The sequence below is a fragment of the Salmo trutta genome, chromosome 4 (assembly GCF_901001165.1).
Source record: "Salmo trutta chromosome 4, fSalTru1.1, whole genome shotgun sequence".
Classification (NCBI taxonomy): Eukaryota; Metazoa; Chordata; class Actinopteri; order Salmoniformes; family Salmonidae; genus Salmo; species Salmo trutta.
Window position 1 is genome coordinate 12,045,502 of NC_042960.1, and position 19,210 is coordinate 12,064,711.

General features: G+C 43.1%; 2 protein-coding genes and 1 long non-coding RNA gene across 5 annotated transcripts in view; all 3 read right to left on the reverse strand.

Moving 5' to 3' along the window:
- The window catches only part of LOC115190948 (neurotrophin receptor-interacting factor homolog), a 204,524-nt gene that overhangs the window by 94,394 nt on the left and 90,920 nt on the right, over positions 1–19,210 (reverse strand). The window lies entirely within an intron of this gene.
- LOC115191404 (uncharacterized) lies at positions 7,928–10,254 on the reverse strand. The gene is made up of 2 exons (XR_003877662.1): positions 9,789–10,254; positions 7,928–8,722 (listed from the first exon to the last, which is right to left on the reverse strand). It is a non-coding gene; the product is annotated as an uncharacterized LOC115191404 (long non-coding RNA).
- On the reverse strand, positions 11,090–12,554 carry LOC115191365 (zinc finger protein 3-like). Its single transcript, XM_029749241.1, has 2 exons — positions 12,525–12,554; positions 11,090–12,281 (listed from the first exon to the last, which is right to left on the reverse strand). Exons 1-2 carry the CDS (start codon positions 12,535–12,537, stop codon positions 11,395–11,397), a joined length of 900 nt encoding a protein of 299 aa, XP_029605101.1. The 5' UTR covers positions 12,538–12,554; the 3' UTR covers positions 11,090–11,394.

Consider the following 19,210-nt stretch of genomic DNA (forward strand, 5'->3'; position numbering starts at 1 on the left):
AAGGCTCAACTTTGAGCACGTTTATCTCTTGAATGTTTTGGCATTCAAGTCCGAAAAAGTCACTTTCGGAGCAATTCTACGCATCCTCTGGTGGATCTCCTCCTGTTTGGGGAAACTGAAGACTTTCCCACAGAACAAACACGGGAAGCGCTTCTCTTTGCCACCAGATCTACTGATAACTTTTCTACTACTGTCATTTGTCAATGGGCTTGTGTAACCATTTATGGTTGAGGCACTGACATTGTCTGAGGTCTGGTTTAACATAAGGAGACTGTGTGGAGGACAACGACCAGGGAGAGTCTGTGTTGTCACAGGGTAGATAGATCCTATAGAACATAAGCGGCCGGTGGCATCTTAATTGGGGAGGACAGGGCAGCTGTCTAGGCCCCTTACTTTTTTCAATCTTTACTAATGACCTGCCACTTGCTCTGAGTAAACCCTGTGTGTCTATGTCTGCGGATGACTCAACACTATACACGTCAGCTTCTACAGCAAGTGGAATGACTGCAACACTTAACAAGAACTGCAGTCAGTTTCAGAATGGGTGGCAAGGAATGTTAGTCCTAAATATTTCAAAAACTAAAAGCATTGTGTTTGGGACAAATCATTCACTAAACCCTACACCTCAACTAAATCTTGTAATGAATAATGTGGAAATTGAGCAAGTTGAGACTAAACTGCTTGTAGTAACCTTGGATTGTAAACTTATGGTCAAAATATATTGATGCAACATTAACTAAGATGGGGAGAGTTCTGTCCATAATAAAGCGCTGCTCTACCTTCTTAACAATAATATCAACAAGGCAGGTCCTACAGGCCCTAGTTTTATCGCACCTGGACTACTGCCCAGTCGTGTGGTCACGTGTGACAAAGAGGGACTTGGGAAAATTACAACTGGCCCAGAACAGGGGAGCACGTCTGGCCCTTAAATGTACATGTAACAGGTGTAAAATATACTTTAGGAGGTTCTTGGGCCTGACCAAGCTTAGATTCCTCTGAATCTGCCCAGCAAATGGCTTGTATAGCAGAGACCGAAGATGAGATCTTGGTGTTCACTTGTGCCAGTAGTGACTCAGAAGAGTTTGCTGTCCCTTGTGCTTTATATCCTGTTTAATATGCATTCAGGATTTTGGTGAAATTCAGGAGGGGTGAATGTAACAAGTGTAAAATATACTTTATGAATTTCCCTGAAAACCCCTCATTTATTTTCATTTATTATTTTAAGGTTATTTTGAGATGTGTTACATTACTTTCAAGAGTTAACTATTTTATTGTATTTATTTTGTAAATGGTGTTAATGCTGTGATGTCATCAACGGGAGCCATGCTTTTACTCCTCAGTTTGCTCAGAGCGTGATGAGGAGAGGTATGTGTTCATGTATGCATTCTGCACTCTTTTGTCTTTTATCAGGCAGATATACTTGTGTATGGGAGTCCAGATGGCAGCATTAACCTCTGCCTTGTATTTGTATCCATTCCATGCAGGTATGTTGTGGAATGTGACAATTTTGTGTTTAATGTGCCTAGTAAGCTGTTTTTCATTTTGTTACCTGTCCGGTCATGTCAAAAATGGCGTTGTTGCCTCATGAGTATACCTCAGGTATAATGGTACAATAGTACACTCTCTCTAAGAAATATTTAGTAGTTATTAGCAAATGATTGGTGTACAACATCTATACAATTAAATGTGAGTCTTTTGAAAATATGAACATGTGCATTTTGTACAATGCATTTTTTTGTTGATGTGGTTTTGCTCATAGAGTGATGAGGAGAGGCAAGTATACTTGTGTATGGGAGTCCAGAAGGCAGTATTAACCTTTGCCATGTATTTGTATACATTCCATGCAGTCGTTAAAAGAGAGACAATCTGCAGTCTTCCACCTACACCTCACCAGAACACAACGCAGAAAGGTACCGGTACAGTACCGGTAACATTGGTCCCGTTACCCAGATCAACGTGGATCATTGTGAATCGCCGTTGATCAACACCAGGTTGGTCACCGGGAGTTGCTATGCTATAGATAGGTTGGAAGTGAAATCTCTTGCACACAAGCAAAGAAATTGATTTTGTGTTGGGTTTATCTCTTAGATTAACTCTGATTCATTTAAAATTGTTGATACATATATTTAATTTAATTACTCATCCATTTATTTGTGTATCATATAGTGAATATGACTTATATTGTTGGAAAAGGAGACCGTGTTTCCAGTGAAGTGTAACGCCCTGGCCATAGAGAGGGGTTTTTGTTCTTTATTTTGGTTAGGCCAGGGTGTTACATTGGGTGGGCGTTCTATGTTCCTTTTTCTATGTTTTTGTATTTCTTTGTTTTGGGCCGTGTGTGTGTGTGTGTGTGTGTGGCTCCCAATCAGGCACAGCTGAAGCTCGTTGCTGCTGATTGGGAGTCACACATAAGGAGCATGTTTTTTCCTTTGGGTTTGTGGGTAATTGTTTCTGTCAGTGTTTTGTACCAGACAGGACTGTTTGCTGTCGGTTTGCTCTTTTCTTGTTTTGTATAGTGTTCACGTTGTTTATATTAAATTCTAATAATGAACACTAACTCCGCTGCACCTTGGTCCACTTCTTCAGACGACAGCCGTTACATGATGAGCTTGAACTGGGTCTTGGGAGAGGGAGGTTTTTCAGGGAGTTGCCTCAGACCCCAGCTAGAATTATAGATGTTGTAGATTCACTACATTTTTGCTCTACTCGGGTGCCTAACGACACACCCTCAGCTCCTGTAATTATGCCTAGTGACACTCCCTCAGATAGTTCAGAGGTGGCCAATCTTATCACACAACTCACTCATCAGATAGGACAGTCTATATCAGATCAAATTAGGGAGGAAGGAGGATCGAGGCGCACATGCTCAGTGCAGGCCAGACATTCACTGACACACCCTCCCTTTAATTTATTTGGTATGAAGTTGGTCATGCAGTCTGACGTGAGAGAGCCTCCATGCTTCAGAGGGGAGGGGTCTGACAAGTACTCAGTACATGAATGGGAGGAGCTCATGGACGCCTACCTGAGGAGAAGGGGGGTGCCGGTCATAGAACAGTCACAGGAGGTTATGTCCAAGCTTATGGGGAGAGCTAGAGACATTGTAAAGATAACACTCCGCAGCAATACATCTCTGAAACCTCACAAGAACCCTAAAGTGATCATGGATATACAGAAACAGCATTTCAGTGAGTCAACATATTCGTCTATGCCTCTTGGCGATTTTTATAACACTTTGCCCGTACTAGGAGAAAATGCCATGGAGTACTGGATCCGTCTGAACAAGGGAGTAGATGTGGCTGACGAGTGTTTTGAGGAGGCAGGGTCGACACAGAGAGCTCCGGCCGAGAGGTAACGAGGATGTTTGTGAAACACTGCCCAGATCCTTCTCTTTCTGCGGTTTTAAAGTTCCAAACAGCTGATAGGTTGACAGCAGCTGAGATACAAGAACGTCTAGATGAGTATCAGTCTGAAATGAAAGCCAGAATGCTGACCAGGTCAAAGCACCCTGCTGCTGTGAGACAGGTGGCCACATGTCCAGACGCCTGTACTTGAAGATGAAGTGAGATCTTGTCCAGTTTCTCCAAGCCAGAGTGAAGTACTTGTCACACCCTCTAATCAAACTGAGGGAAACTGCATGCAAACCTTGATAAGCCTACTTGATCGTGTGCTAACGCAGAACACTCAGACAACAGTAAGACCGCAGCACCCACCTAACCAAGGGTAATCTTACAGGAAATACTGCAAGGTGTGTAATGGTACAAACCACTCTACGCTTGCACACTAGATGGGAGGGTCTGTGTTTGTCATGCTTTGAGTCCGGTCACTGGAAGAAAAACTGTTCGAAGTAGAGGTCGCCCGATTAATCGGAATGGCCAATTAATTAGGGCCGATTTCAAGTTTTCACAACAATCGGTAATCGGCATTTTTGGACACCGACTGTGGACGATTTTTTTTATTTCTATTTTTTTACCTTGAACTAGGCAAGTCAGTTAAGAACACATTCTTATTTTCAATGACGACCTAGGAACGGTGGGTTAACTGCCTTGTTCAGGGGCAGAACGACAGATTCTTACCATGTCAGCTCAGGGATTCGATCTTGCAACCTTCCGGTTACTAGTCCAACACTCTAACCACCTGCCTTACATTTCACTCCACGAGGAGCCTGCGTGGCAGGCTAACTACCTGTTATGCAAGTGCAGCAAGAAGCCAAGGTAAGTTGCTAGCTAGCATTAAACTTATCTTATAAAAAACAATCAACCTTAACGTAATCACTAGTTAACTACACATGGTTGATGATATTACAAGTTTATCTAGCGTGTCCTGCGTTGCATATAATCGATGCGGTGCCTGTTAATTTCTCATCGAATCACAGCCTACTTCTCCAAACGGGTGATGATTTACAAGCGCATTCGTGAAAAAAGCACTGTCGTTGCACCAATGTGTACCTAACCATAAACATCAATGCCTTTCTTTAAAATCAATACACAAGTATATATTTTTAAACCTGCATATTTAGTTAATATTGCCTGCTAACATGACTTTCTTTTAACTAGGGAAATTGTGTCACTTCTCTTGCGTTCCGTGCAAGCAGTCAGGGTATATGCAGCAGTTTGGGCCACCTGGCTCGTTGCGAACTGTGTGAAGACCATTTATTTCTAACAAAGACCGTAATTAATTTGCCAGAATTTTACATAATTATGACATAACATTGAAGGTTGTACAATGTAACCGCAATATTTAGACTTAGGGATGCCACCCGTTAGATAAAATACGGAACGGTTCCATATTTCACTGAAAGAATAAACGTTTTATTTTCGAAATTATAGTTTCCACTAATAGCACTAATAGCGTTTCAATCGGTGACGGCACTCGCTCTGAGACCTTGAAGTAGTTGTTCCCCTTGCTCTGCAAGGGCTGCGGCATTTGTGGAGCAATGGATAACGATGCTTCGAGGGTGGCTGTTTTCGATGTATTCCTGGTTCGAGCCCAGGTAGGGGAGAGGGATGGAAGCTATACTCTTACACTGGCAATACTAAAGCGCCTATAAGAACATCCAATAGTCAAAGGTATATGAAATACAAATGGTATAGAGAGAAATAGTCCTATAATTCCTATAATAACTACAACCTAAAACTTCTTACCTGGGAATATTGAAGACTCAAGTTAAAAGGAACCACCAGCTTTCATATGTTCTCATGTTCTGAGCAAGGAACTTAAACATTTACATTACATTTACATTTAAGTCATTTAGCAGACGCTCTTATCCAGAGCGACTTACAAATTGGATTATCCATTTGAAATTCAACCTGTAACACAACAAAATGTACTTCATGAAGACACTGTATATACCTTTCTGCCTGATAGACATTCCATGACTAGATCCAGCCAGCCCATCTAGACAAAATAAAACAGATACCCCAGGACTGGATCTGCCACTGTTGGGGAAGCTACTCTGAATATATAGTTTACCAAGCTACCGATTACTTCACACTGGAAGATGTTAAGCTACTCTAAAGCTACTCTTAAGAAAAATATAGTTTACTAAACTAAAGTTACTTTGAAAAAGTAGTTCACTACATCAAAACTACTTTGTGGAAAATTGCAAGTACAGATCACTGTGGAGTCAGAATGGGTGAGAAAAAGGCAGTGAAAATTAGGCAGGTCGGATGGTGAAAAATAAAATAAATTATTGCCTACTTCACCCATACTTAATTTTAGCAAAAAAAGGTAGTGTTGTTCCAATAATTCCAGTAGTTAGCTACATCGCTACTTGGCAAACAAGTAATTAACCACTGAAAACGCTACCAAGATTTGAATTGAGTTCAACTACCACCAAGCTACTTCAAAATGTAGTTAAAGTACTAGTTAAAATACATGTAGTTCACTACTACCCAACACTGATCTGTTCAGTCCAGTCTTTTGACAGGCTAAATAGCTATTCGAGGCCTAGAGCTGCCCAGAGGCCCACCTCTCACCAGACACTGCTGCAGGCTGCAGTCCCAGTCAGTCCTTAAACGTTAGCTTTTTTACATGGCACATATTGCACTTTTACTTTCTTCTCCAACACTTTGTTTTTGCATGATTTAAACCAAATTGAACATGTTTCATTATTTATTTGAGGCTAAATTGATTTTATTGATGTATTATATTAAGTTAAAATAAGTGTTCATTCAGTATTGTTGTAATTGTCATTATTAATAAATAAAAATCGGCCGATTTAATCGGCATCGGCTTTTTTGGTCCTCCAATAACCGCTATCGGCGTTGAAAAATCATAATCGGTCAACCTCTAGTCCGAAGCCTGGGCCTAGATACAGTGAGGAGCCCACACAAGTAACCCATGGAGCGGAGCCGTTAAACTAGGAGGCCAGCATATGGAGGGGGGATGTGCGGGTCAAGAGAAACAAACCTTCGAGTGTGATGAAGATTTACATGTGAACGCATGTAGTGCAGCACCAGGAGGGGTTTGGGTCATAGCGCAGAATACACAAAGAGTAAAGCCATTTGACTAACTATTTTATGCCCCAGTCACTGTAAATAACCAGTTCCAATTGAAAGGGATGCTTGACACCGGCTCCATGCCCTGTACTTTAAGCGAGGCAGCAGAGCATAGAATGCTTGCGGAAAATATTAGTCTAGAGAAGAAGCCACTGTCAGAGCTAGTCATTCTCATTGGTGTAGGGGGGGAAAACGGCACAACCAAAATGCATGTCTGAAGTTGACCTTAATGTGTATGGGATTAGTTGTTTAGTTTCTGGGCTCATAGTCCCAGGTCAGCATGATGTTCTCATTCTCAGTACAAACTTGATAAAGCACCTCATGCATCAAATGAAGGGTACTGACGAGTACTGGAGACTCATATCAGAATGTACTTCACAGCCATCACCTGTGGGAGAATACTTCTTGAACATGATGACTACCCTGACATGTTGGCAGAGTGAAGAACTGCCCAAAACTCAACCAGGCCGACACACTCCTTGCTAAACAAGAGCATCTAGTATGGGGGCGGCTTCCCAACAGAGTGTCTCCAGGGAGCACTATTGTGGTCGAACCCACTTCATCCATGACCATGCCACAAAACATGGTGGGCCGAGTCATCACACCCATGTGGGGCGACAGGTGGGTGCCCATGAAAGACACTAACCTATCACTCTAAAGAGAAACTGTAAGCTGGCTGATGGTGATGATGGTGGCTGTGGCCCTGATAAAGGTGGATGTGATATCCAAGATTACAAAGTTGGATCTTTACATCAAGTTTACATCAAGACAATTACATTAAGTTCCCTGATGCTGCTGCCCAAGCCAACTACAAGGTAGAGTTCTTTTGAATATGTGGAAGAGGTGGTGGGAACTGTTCATGAGGAGGCCGGACACCCTGGACGGGCAGAGCTGAGTGTGCCACCCATCCAACGAGTGTGCCATTCGTTCACTTCTCATAAGCACTTGGAGGAGATCTGGTTGAGGGAGAAACCCAGACAAATCTATAACTGCGACGAGTCTGGGTTTTTTAAGCGCCCTGAGCAGGTACAAGGTGCTGGCTCCCCTGGGCGCAAAACATTTACCAGCAGGCTCAGTCTCCCCTGGTCACACCACCACAGGAGCCTTGCCTGGTGTCCCTGCCGCCTGCAATTCAAATACAGCCACCTCCACAGGTAAACACATGTTAAATGAAGAAAAACATTTCAAATAAAAGACACCACCTGCTATGCTCGCTATGGGTAGCGTGATCCGCCTGCAAGCTCCATGCAGGATTGTGAGTCCGAAGTGACGGGTGTGCTGTGACTTCTGCCAGCACTTGTTATACTGCAGGTGTGTGCGGTGGGATCCAGAGTTGGCTGTGGAAATATATTTTTCCTTGTGATTTATGTTACAATATAGGGACGGATGTCAAGTTTTTTGTTTTCATATGCAAGTATTTAAAAAAAATATTACAGGTAAAATATATGAATTTATTCAACCCATCTTGTGTATTTCTTCCCTTAAGTGCATCACAAACACCAGCGTTCCAATTGTTCATGTCAATTCACTGAAATTAAAGTTGATGTAAATTATTCATACTCATGTATATTAGCTACCTTCTCAAAACATAAGATTAAGCTGTAAAATAAATACATTTGCATGCAACACTGAAAAAGATGTTAGTGATTATTTTTTTTAAGCACTGGAAAGTTGACGGGCAAGTCCATTTTCTTCAACCAGAAGGCTAGCCAACTATCTAGTAAACACTTCGGAGATGAGGTTGGTGTATCTATTATGAACAAAATTAAAACAGCTTTGAATTATACAAAATAGTAAGGTGGCCAATAACTGGGCTGATAGTAGTATTTCCACTGAAATGTCAAACAGGCTAATTGTTGACATTGCCACCAACCACAAAACATTTAAGGCTTGATCACAAGATAACACATTAATTAAAAGCTGTTGAATATGCCACTAATACGGGGTGACCTGCTCTGTTCATCATGGATACTGTGGTGCTTGTATCATAAAAACAGGAGGGTCCATCTAGCCCGCAGGACCTGCTTCATCACTGTACTGACACTGAAGAGAAGGGGTCTGGGCTGTAGACTGGACTCTCCCTCTGATGACCACCAGGACAGAGGTTGTTCAGTCCTCCTCTCCACTGGTTGTGTTCCATGTGGTAAAGTCTCTGTCCCTCGTGGTTCAGTCCTGGCTCCGACTCTGAAAGGAAAAGCGACAGCTCCTGATCCAGGGTTTGTGACCTGCAACGTCAGAGGTCCAGTCAAAGATGGTGGATCACTGAAGATAGCTCACTCAGGCCGTTTGCCATGGTCTACTTATATCGTCCATTGAAACAGACCAGCAACACCGGACATCAGCAGGTCCTCATGGACTGCAGACATACATATATATATACACATATATGTATATATATACACATACATACATATACATACATATATGTATATATATATACATACATATACATACATATATGAGAAGCTCTTTCCTGTACACACAGAAACATGACAAAAACAAGTTACCACAGCCAAGCCCATTTAACACTAATTCAAGTACTTAACAATATGGAGCCAATTATAATTTTTTAAGTCCATATGTTTGGGTTCAACTGACAAGGGAAACAGCCCCTGCAATGATAAAAAAAATAACCAAGTCAGTCAGCAGAGTCAATTCTGTATTTAATTTAAAGTGGTCATACACTCACAACGTGAAATACAGTACTTTTATTGCACAAAATGATGTGACAAGTACAATAACTTCTCACTATGGTAACACCTTTTCTGTAAATCTGGTACCGTCGCTTTGATAAAATGAATTTTAGAATACTTTGGAAAAGGTTCAACATTACTACATGTCAAGTAAACATGAATTAAGGCACTATCATCATCATCATCATCATCATCTCACTTTAAAAACACAAAGATACTGAGCCTCAGGACAGGAATGAAACTGCCCAGGAATGTTACCATGAGGCCATTAGTGATTCTAAAACAGTTACAGTTCAATGGCTGTGATGGGAGAAAACTGAGAATGGCTCAACAACATTTTAGTGACTCCACAATAATGACTTTTTACTCAATGAGTGGAAATAAAAATATTCCAAAACATGCATATTGTATGCAATAAGGCACTAAACTAATACAACAAAAACACAGCAAAGGAATATGCTTTTTGGCCTAAATGCAAAGCCTTATGTTTGGGGAAAATCCAATAGAACACATCACTGAGTAACTACCTCCTTATTTTCAAGCATGGTGGTGGCTGCATCATATGACACAATGCCAAAATTACACTGTAGTTGCTTACCAAGAAGACAATGAATGTTCCTGAGTGACCAAGTTACAGTTTTGACTTATATCTGTGTAATGATGGGCCAGTGAGTCAGAAGCATTTAAATAAAACAACAAAACCAAGAACACGCCAATAACACACAGCAGACCGCCGATACACAAGAACAATATCAACTGGTGAGTGAACCTGGGAATGTGACATATAAAGGGGAGGAAATGATGACGGTAATGGAGTCCAGGTGTGAATCATAATGACTCACAGGTGCGCTTAATGACGAGTGCCAGGTGTGCATAATGATGAATCCCAGGACCGCTGGTGAGTACTCTGGTGAGTACTCTGGCGACATCGTACACCGGAATAGGAGGAGCAGGATCAGACGTGACAATCTGCTTGAAAAACTATGGCAAGACTTAAAATTGCTGTCTAGCCATGATCCCCAACATCTTGACAGAGCATGAAGAATTATGAAAAGAATAATGGGCTAATATTGCACCATCGAGGTGTGTAAAGCTCTTAGAGACTTACCCAAGAAGGTGTTTCTAACATGTATTGACTCAAGGAGCTGAATTCTTATGCAATATCTTTTAGATATTTAATTTCTATTCATAAAAAATAAACTTCCACTTTGACAGTGTATAATGTATCGAATTACAATTAAATCAATTTTAATCCTACTTTGTAACAATAAAATGTGAAGAATTCCAAGGGGTATGAATACTTTTCCAAGGCATCATATATGCTTACTTGCACTGAGTGGTCAGAATATTAGGAACATCTTCCTAATATTGAGTTGCACCCCTTTTGCCCTCAGAACAGCCTCAATTCATCGGGGCAAGGTGTTGAAAGCGTTCTACAGGGAGGCTGGCCCATGTTGACTCCAATGCTTCACACAGTTGTGTCAAGTTGGCTGGATGTCCTTTGGGTGATGGATCATTCTTGATACACACAGGAAACTGTTGAGCGTGAAAAACCCAACAGAGTTGCAGTTTTTGACACACTCAAACTGATGCGCTTGGTACCTACTATCGGTTAAGAGCATTGGGCCGGTAACCGAAAGGTTGCTTGTTCGAATCCCCGAGCCGACTACGTGAAAACTGTCAATGTGCCCTTGAGCAAGGCACTTAACCCTAATTGTGCCTGTAAGCTGCTCTGGATAAGAGCATCTGCTAAATTACTCAAATGTAAAAATGCTAAATGAATGGCACACAATCCATGTCTCAATTGTAACAAGGCTTAAAAATCATTCTTAAAAACCTGTCTCCTTCCCTTCATCTACACTGATTGAAGTGGATTTAACAAGTGACATAAATAAGGGATTGTAGTTTTCAGCTGGTCAGTTTATGAAGTGCAAAGAGCAGGTATTCCTAAATGTGTTGTACACTCAAGTCAAAATCACACAATGTCTAGATGCAACATTCTACCCAGGAATATTCAACAATGAAATACGTTACTCTCGTTATTCCAAGTGCATCTTTTCTGCTGACAATGAAAATTAATCTTTGTCTTTAATGCAGGGTGTGATGTCAGTCAGAAGCTATCAAATGGAATTGTTACTTTATATGTTATAGAATGGAATGTTTTTTCTGCTGGTGTATCCTGAGGTAACTCCTCTCTAAGAACCTCAGTCCGTACAGGCGAATGACTTATCTCCCATGTGGACCTTCAGGTGCATCTTCAGGTTGCCAGACTGAGCGAAGCGCATGTGACACTGGGTACAGCTAAACGGTTTCTCCCCTGTGTGGACCCTCTGGTGCCTCTTTAGGTTGGACGAGTGTGAAAAACTGGCCTGGCACAGGTGGCAGCTGTACGGTTTCTCCCCTGTGTGCATCCTCTGGTGGATTTCCACCTGTTTGGGGAAACTGAAGGCTTTCCCACAGAATGAACACGGGAAGCGCTTCTCTTTGCCATCGGATCTACTGATAGCGTTGCTACTACTGTCATTTGTCAATGGGCTTGTGTAACCATTTAGTGTTGAGGCACTGGCATTGTCTGAGGTCTGGTTTAACATTAGGAGAGTGTGAGGAGGACGAAGGTCAGGGAGTGTCTGTGTTGTTGCAGGGTCCATGTTCCAGTTGATAGATCCTATAGAAGGCAGGCTGAAGGCAGCACCTGTTAGGGGGGTAACCTGAGGTGCCATCAGTCTCTCTGAATCACAACTATAGGAACAGGATGGATCATTGCTAGCCAAGTCTGTGTCTGTTCTCTCCTGCTGCATACGGACACCTCCCCGTCCCCGCAGACCAAATCTAAGCCTCACCCTGGTCTCAGCCAGTCTGTTGTCATGGAGACTTATTTTGGATGTTGTTTTGTGCTCGACTGTCTGTTTCTGGTTGTGGTTAACAGTGTTGTTTCCTAGCCCAGAGTTGAGGATGCTGTCCCATCCACTGACCTCCACTATGTCCCCTCTGGTCCTGGCCTGCTCGATGTCGTCCCCTGGACCCGTGGCTGCACCAGTCTGGGAATCAAAAATGGCTGAGTGATCTCCTCTGTTACCCTCCAACCAACCACCTGCAGGAAGAGTTTAGAAAATAGACTTCACAAACATGGCAGAGAACTCTAAATATGGAGTTTTTTCAGTCAATTACCTGGTCAAGTACATACATTATAATATGTGTTTTTGTATGTAAACATAAGCTGTATTTATTTCATTTTATGAATGAAGGAATTTGAGAAAAAAACAATAGCCAGGTGCATCACTATTCCCATTGAAGATCTATTACTGTATGTAGGCTATATGTATTTCTCCCTTACCTTGCTCCCCCATCTTTAGTCCACTCAGCAGATCAATGCTCTCTGGTTCATCCTCTACTGTCTCCTCTTTGACCAGCAGCAGATCAGGCTTCCCATCCTCCATGTCTACTGACTGTAAGAGATACAGAGTGAGAGGATGTTGGATCATGAAGCATCTTCTGATTGGGCAATGAGAGATTGCTATGAGTACTATACAAAATTATTAGTTAATTTAATTACATGACACTCATTAAAATGGTTTGATCATTCAAAGGCATAGTCCCAGACTTAAGACAAAATTAATCAAGACCTCGGCCCTAATCTACAAAGAGTCTCAGAGCAGAAGTGCTGATCCAGGATCTTTCCATTAAATCTTATTCATTATGATCTAAAAGGCTAAACTGATCCTAGATCAGCACCCTGACATAATACCATTCAGACAGTAGTTCAGTGGGCTCACCTCAGTGATACTGTGTGTGGTCCTGTGCTGCTCAGCTGGTTCCTCTGTGGGTTCAGGAGGAGGTGTAGTCTGGTTGTCCTCCATGACCATGGTCCCCGCAGGGTTCCCCAGACCCTCCTCACAGCCCTCCTCCTTCACCAGCAGCACCTCTGGACCCTCCTCCTCCTGGAAGAGAGAGGTGATACAGATTACACAGACATAGACATACAGGTACGTACACATACACAGGTAATAAGTGTTTACCCATCCCACTACTATACTGTAGTTACATAATTACTTAATTGTTGTTAAACATCATGGTGGACATAAATATGATTTTGTGGGTAAATATGAGTCAACTATGATAAGTCAAAAGTCAGACAAACCTAAACTATTTTGACGTGTTAAAATAAATGCATGAAAAATGGGAGAGGCTATATGGACAGGCTTGGTGCCCAAATTGATGACATATGTCGCTCAGCTGAGAGTCGAGTGGAGACGAATGGAGTCTCTCAGTCTGTTGTCCTGATGAACCCTTCCCAGCTAGCTAGTTTATGCTGGCTTGTAGGCAACAGCAGCATGGCGCTAGTTAAAACTTGTAAAAGACGAATGTTTACTTCGACGGACGAGGGATTAATAACTTGTAGTGTTGGGCACCATCTGGATGTCACCGTGTCTTGCCAATTAGCTAACGTAACGACAAGCCGGTGTGAATGACCAGTGTTGCTTCACCGGGCAGCTGTATTACATGTTGCTAGTGGTAGCTAACGTGGCCAATTTGTTCTGAACTGACAGAACGTCCCCACTCAACGGTCGCTGCGTGACATACATCATAGATTTTGGGCACCAGGCGTGTTCGTATAGCCTCTCCAGTGTACAGTAGGTGTTTGTTAGTGTGTGGGTGTATATTGGTTATAAAGCGCAGTCTGGTGTATGCAGAATAGGGTGAGATCAGATGTGATGTATATTAAAGAGAGATTCAATGAAAGTCTTAGAAAAGTCCCATTTTGTGTTTATTAACCCTTTACACGTGGGAATTGGACAGGGTTAAATTGAAATGTTTCTTACTGAATAAAAAAAATTAAAACATACATAACCATGGTAGCAATTGAAAGGGAACAGTTTGGAGATAATTAGACAAAAAGTGAGTACACAACAGTTTACCTGACAAGATTGAATCTAAACATTATACTGTTGATTTTATGTGCATTTTCCATTTACTGTACATTTTGCAACAGATGTTGCCAAAATCAGAACACACTCTGGATACATTCAGTAGCAAAATAAGAATATTCCTGGACAATGTGGGGTAGGTGCAACTTAAGACCAAAAAATGACAAGGGTTTGAGCGGTAGGTCTAACGGCTGTCTCCAAACTGCCACACACCTCTCCAAAGTGTGCACAGTTCCTAAGTCATTTCAATGCACTTTTATGACTCAAAGAAGAGTCTTCAACTATAAAAGGTACTTTTTTTTTAGCTCTCCTAGCTGTGCCGTTGAGGAACTAGAGCAAGCACACTTGTAGTTGTTCTGTTTGGAATACAGCCCTGCATCCACGCCATCACACAATTACTGTTGTTTACACAATCCAAAAACAGTCCATTATAAATCACAATCTGGATAAAGTGGACATAATCTGAAAGCTTGTTCTATTGCAAACATGACTAGCTAAGCTATAAATTCAAATCTTCAAGTGTTAGGCTTTCACAAGGTAATTCAGAGAAACAGATCGTCATTGTGGTGCGCATAGAATGGAGTCATGAGTGCATTCAGGTGCGTGTTCAGCGGTGAGTTTTCTTGACAATAAACAAACATAGGCTCAGTCTGGTCAGAAGAACCCAGGGTATGACGACATGACATCTTGTAACTGTACATCAAACATAGTGATCATAAACGTTGACACTGTATATGACATGAGTTAGATTTAGAGATGTGAAGTGCAGATTTGGCTTGCTTGTATGACATCAAAGTGGTATTGTCTTTCACAATACAACGAGTCATCTTAATTTACAGCATTTCCCTCAGTCAAAACCATTACAGCGCATACCCATACAGTGCTGTACAGCTACCACGTTCCAATGTTTGCTTATTAGTGCCCAACTCTTCCATTTTCAACCTGTATATGGTTACGAGTGTATTTAACAAGTGTTAAATACGCTATATAAAAACCACACATGCATGTCAACAAAAAAATCTGTATGAACTTGATAAACTGCATTCATTTTCTCATTAAGTAATTGGAAGTAATGAAATAGGCATTTATAAACATATAGCTTACACAGTACTTTTAAGGCTTATAGATCACACAATGCCTGGACGCAATATTATACTCAGGAAAATTAAACACTAAAATCTACTACTCGTTATTCCAAATTCATCTGTGGATCTTTACTGCTGACAACAATGAAAATTAATCTTTGACTTTAATGCAGCATTTGATCTACACGTGAGAAGTGATCAAGTGGAATGGTTACTTTCTATGTTATAGAGTGGAATGTTTTTTCTGCTGGTGTATCCTGAGGTAGCTCCTTTCTGAGAACCTCTTCCCGCAGTGTGTACAGGCGAACGGCCGCTCTCCTGTATGGACCTTCAGGTGCATCTTCAGGTTGCCAGCCTGGGTGAAGCGCATGTGACACTGGGGGCAGCTGTAGGGTTTCTCCCCTGTGTGGACCCTCTGGTGCCTCTTCAGGTGCCCAGCCTGGGCGAAACACATTTGACACTGGGTACAGCTGAAGGGTTTCTCCCCCGTGTGGACCCTCTGGTGCCTCTTCAGTTTGCCAGCCTCGGTGAAGCGCATGTGACACTGGGTACAGCTGAAGGGTTTCACCCCTGTGTGGACCCTCTGGTGGATCTCCACCTTCTGGAGGCAGCTGAAGCCTTTGTTACAGAGCATGCAGAGGAACGGTTTATCTTTACTACCACCTGATGTTGCTCCCACTCCCAAAACCTGGGCCCCTTGGTCCTTTGAGTTCAAAACCTGATCAAATAGGATGCGGCCGTGTGAATCGGAAGGCCCCATTGACGTGGACACTAGGTCGCGATCCCTGAGCGCATGTAAAGGGGAGTGGGTCTCGATATTTGGATTTGTCTCTAAACTTTCCCTGTAATCTAATAAAGCTCTGCCTTGAGAGTGTCCTTCCCCTAAGTGAGTCTCATCCACATTCCATGTCAGAGGAGCGTCGCCCTCCACTTTCACAGTCACCTCATCTACGACTATAACCTCCCCTTTCTTATCTAGGCTCCCTAGACTCCTACTGTACCGGTTCCAGTCCCCTCTAGACAGATCAGTCTGTGTCTCTAAACCCAAGGGCATGTTGCTAGGGTCCATCTCTGTAGTGTAAGAACAAGACGGATCACTGCCAGTCTCTAACACGTAACCTGAGTCCCGATGGGAATGAACCGTCCTCGGGCTCGGGTTACCGTAAAGTAAATACTCTAAGCCAGGAGCAGGAGGACAGCCCAGTCGCCTCAGCCCCAGTATCTCTGGGTCTGATCTGTGGTCAGATCCTGTGTGTAATAGCCGCCTGTGCATTACAGTTAAAGTCTCGGTGTCTGTCTCTGACTTGAGGACGGCGTCCAGCATTCCACTGACCTCCGTGATGCTGCGTCGGGTCCTTGGCTGGGGCGAGGCGGTGAGGTCCTCCGTGGCTACAGGGGGCGCCACTCCAGCCGCTGCTCTAGTCTGGATGTCTTGTGGGTCCTCTACTTCAGTCCTCTCCTGTTTGACCAGAGACGATCCTCCAGAACCAGCGGCCTCTGCAGACTGACACATGAAGAGAGGAGGTTTATTTTATTTAAATAGGCAAGTCAGTTAAGAACAAATTCTTATTTACAATGACGGCCTATCCCCGGCCAAACCCGGACGACGCTGGGCCAATTGCGCGCCGCCCTATGGGACTTCAAATCACGTCCGAATGTGATGCTGCCTGAATTCGAACCAGGTACTGCAGTGACACCTCTTGCGCTGAGATGCAGTGTCTTAAACCACCGCGCCACTCGGGAGCCCCCCCGAGGTTATTACCGGTACATGAACTGAATAACAATGTCATAGGGAAGTCTCACAAGCTCCCGCGCCACATTTGATGTACTGTATTGTTACACTATGACACTAACCTCTATAACGATAACGTGCTGGGTTGAGGTTCCACTCCCCTCATCAACAGTGATTGGTTGGTCATCTCTCCATGTGTTGTGTTCCACTGGCTTCACAAAGCTCCTGTGGCCTCCAGTGAGATGTCCTTCACCTAAGAGAGTTATTGGGGGAAAAGGGGTGGTTAAGTTAGGTTGTGTCAATGCTCAACGCTATATTGCACACTACTGACACTGGAAGTGTCCGAATACCATACTTGCGTCATAAATAGTAGGCTGTTGGAGTATGCGAAAATTAAATGTTTTATAGTACGCAAATTTTCAACAATCTAGTATGCTTTAAAATGGCAGGATGTTTTACTAATTTTGGCTTTTCATCTAGTAGAATTCACTTTGGGAATTTCCCAGCCACAATGCATTGGAAGAGGGGGGAATTTGGATAGCTAGATCTCTTCAAGGAAACAACAAAACAACTTGGAAGATGGTAAATAGCGAAGCTTCTGCGGTGGTGTTAAAATGTAAGTAGTTTTTGTTCTCAAATTTATCACACTTATTTCATTGTACAAGATCGTAACTCCCAATTGGATATCACGAGAAAAAAAATATGAATAAAAAACCTGCACACTGCTCTTGCTAGCGTTACTTTTTTATTTAAGCTTCATGGGTCGGCCTCTTGGCCTTCGTCAGAGCTCCTCTGCTTCCTCCTGCATGCATTGCAGCCTGCCTCAGCCTCGCCACATCACTGTCTGTCTCAGTAGCCTCCTCTCAGTAAAAGTGAACATAGTAGCCTATATTTTGCTCCGTTTAACATTAGCTTTTTACTTCATCCTTCTAGCTAGCGAAGTAATACTAGACAGAGCCCTTCAACATTACTGCAATAGCAGTCTCTGCCGGCAGCTAGCCACCTGACTGACTATCTACACTGAACAAAAATATAAAAAACGCAACATGAAGTGTTGGTCCCATGTTTCATGAGCTGAATGACGCAGAAAAATTAATCCATGCTTTTGTTACTTCTAGGCTCGACTACTGCAATGCTCTACTTTCCGGCTACCCGGATAAAGCACTAAACAAACTTCAGTTAGTGCTAAATACGGCTGCTAGAATCCTGACTAGAACCAAAAAATTTGATCATATTACTCCAGTGCTAGCCTCCCTACACTGGCTTCCTGTTAAGGCAAGGGCTGATTTCAAGGTTTTACTGCTAACCTACAAAGCATTACATGGGCTTGCTCCTACCTATCTTTCCGATTTGGTCCTGCCGTACATACCTACACGTACGCTACGGTCACAAGACGCAGGCCTCCTAATTGTCCCTAGAATTTCTAAGCAAACGGCTGGAGGTAGGGCTTTCTCCTATAGAGCTCCATTTTTATGGAATGGTCTGCCTACCCATGTGAGAGACGCAGACTCAGTCTCAACCTTTAAGTCTTTACTGAAGACTTATCTCTTCAGTAGGTCCTATGATTAAGTATAGTCTGGCCCAGGAGTGTGAAGGTGAACGGAAAGGCTGGAGCAACGAACCGCCCTTGCTGTCTCTGCCTTGTCGGTTCCCCTCTTCCCACTGGGATTCTCTGCCTCTAACCCTTTTACAGGGGCTGAGTCACTGACTTACTGGTGTTCTTCCATGCCGTCCATGGGAGGGGTGCGTCACTTGAGTAGGTTGAGCCACTGACGTGGTCTTCCTGTCTGGGTTGGCGCCCCCCCCTTGGGTTGTGCCGTGGCGGAGATCTTTGTGGGCTATACTCGGCCTTGTCTTCGGACGGTAAGTTGGTGGTTGTAGATATCCCTCTAGTGGTGTGGGGGCTGTGCTTTGGCAAAGTGGGTGGGGTTATATCCTGCCTGTTTGGCCCTGTCCGGGGGTATCATCGGATGGGGCCACAGTGTCTTCTGATCCCTCCTGTCTCAGCCTCCAGTATTTATGCTGCAGTAGTTTATGTGTCGGGGGGCTAGGGTCAGTCTGTTACATCTGGAGTATTCTCTTGTCTTATCCGGTGTCCTGTGTGAATGTAAATATGCTCTCTCTAATTCTCTCTTCTCTCTTTCTTTCTTTCTCTCGGAGGACCTGAGCCCTAGGACCATGCCTCAGGACTACCTGGTGTGATGACTCCTTGCTGTCCCCAGTCCACCTGGCCATGCTGCTGCTCCAGTTTCAACTGTTCTGCCTGCGGCTACGGAAC